The 1,889-nt window shown below is 41.0% G+C and overlaps 1 protein-coding gene across 1 annotated transcript in view; it reads right to left on the bottom strand.

The window, feature by feature from the left end:
* The window catches only part of LOC139025400 (uncharacterized), a 12,715-nt gene extending 11,084 nt beyond the window's left edge, over positions 1 to 1,631 (bottom strand). Inside the window, exon 1 of the mRNA XM_070440516.1 lies at positions 968 to 1,631. Within this exon, the coding sequence (XP_070296617.1) occupies positions 968 to 1,367 (400 nt within the window). The 5' untranslated portion in view covers positions 1,368 to 1,631. The remainder of the gene's footprint in view (positions 1 to 967) is intronic.
* Positions 1,632 to 1,889: the final 258 nt, after the last annotated feature.

Genomic DNA, 1,889 nt, shown 5'->3' on the forward strand with positions numbered 1-1,889 from the left:
GTGTCTCCCTTATAGCTGAAATATTAAGGACCTAATAAAGGACTACGTGTCTCCCTTATAGCTGAAATATTAAGGACCTAATAAGAGACTACATGTCTCCTTATAGCTGAAAATTTAAGGACCTAATAAAGGACTACGTGTCTCCCTTATAGCTGAAATATTAAGGACCTAATAAGAGCTGATGTCTCCCTTATAGCTGAAATATTAGAGACCTAATAAAGGACTACGTGTCTCCCTTATAGCTGAAATATTAAGGACTAATAAAGGACTACGTGTCTCCCTTATAGCTGAAATATAAGGACCTAATAAAGGACTACATGTCTCCCTTATAAGCTTAATAAACCCCAGGAAGAGTAACCGCTGCCTTTGCAGGAACTAATGGGGATCCCTAATAAACCCCAGGAAGAGTAGCCGCTGTCTTGGCAGGAGCAAATGGGGATCCATAATAAACCCCAGGAAGAGTAGCCGCTGCCTTTGCAGGAACTAATGGGTATCCATAATAAACCCCAGGAAGAGTAGCTTCTGCCTGGGCAGCAGCTAATGGGGATCCCCAATTAAATAAAAATACATAACAGCCCTTACAGTTGACTGGGGCAGCTCTAGCAGGGCAGACATTTTTCAAACTGACTTGTTGGAAAGGTGCCATCCTATGACGGTGCCATGTTGAAAGTCACTGAGCTCTTCAATAAGGCCATTCTACTGCCAATGTTTGTCAAAGGAGATTGCATGGCTGTGTGCTCGATTTTATACACCTGTCAGCAACAGGTGTGACTGAAATAGCCGAATCCACTAATGTGAAGGGGTGTCCACATACTTTTGTATACATAGTATATTATTAAACATACTTTACAAACATGGGTATTTTGTAGACACACTTCCTCTCTGCTTACCTCATGTCAAAATAAAAGTCCCCCACAAGTTATTCCTTCTTTGTGCACACCTGCAGGACAAAAGAAGCTATACTTACTGGTGTTAATCAGATCTTTTTCAGTCCCCTCCTCCTCTCCTTCCTCCTCCTCTTTCACTCCCAAAACGTCTTCCTCCTCCTCTTTTATTGAGATAGCCTCCTCTTCCTCTTTCACGCTAGAAGGTTCTTCCTCTTCTTTCACTATAACATCCTCCTCCTCTTCCTTTTTTATTCTGAAATCTTCTACCCACTCCTCTTCCACTGTGACAGCCTCTATCCCATCTTCCACTCCAAATGTAACATGATCTTCCTCCTTTATCGTTCTGGAAGCTTCTTCCTCTCCTTTTACTGTAATATCCTCCTCTTCCTCTTTCACGACAATGTTCAGCCCCAGAGCTTCTTTCTCCGTCCAGCAGACATTCTCTTCTTTAGCAGGGGAGGAGTAGTTTAGTGAGCTCATGGTTGGGGTTGTTAGCTAGTTAGCTAGTTTGCATTAGCGACTAGCTTAGTGCTAGGCTGAGTAACAATTTCAACAAATTGAACAAGTAAATTACTTTGAAAGTTAACTGGTATATACGTTAACAGGATTGTGTTTAAAAAGAACTTCAATGTTTCGGTTTTATGTTGGCTAGCAAGCTGCCGAAGGGGTTGAATCCGTAGCTTTGTTGTTGTTGTTAAAGACGTGTCCCGTCCACTAGATTATACGTCACCCAAGAAGCGCCACCTGAAAGACTCACATCGCCTGCTGCTGACTAGTGGGTAATGGAGTTTAGAAACAAACGCAAACAATATTTTCCTATACACAGACTTAGACCTGAATATGAATATGTACATTATGAACTAGAATAGTAATTGTTTAAAAAAAATACTAGCTAAGCCAATGTTGACAATATAATGTAAATTGGCTTCYATGAGTGTTCAGCACTAATTACATAGGTCCATTATCTTCAACACTTACTGTTGACATGACTCTAATTGCCTC

This window comes from Salvelinus sp. IW2-2015, unplaced genomic scaffold (genome assembly GCF_002910315.2).
Source record: "Salvelinus sp. IW2-2015 unplaced genomic scaffold, ASM291031v2 Un_scaffold2621, whole genome shotgun sequence".
NCBI classification, from domain to species: domain Eukaryota; kingdom Metazoa; phylum Chordata; class Actinopteri; order Salmoniformes; family Salmonidae; genus Salvelinus; species Salvelinus sp. IW2-2015.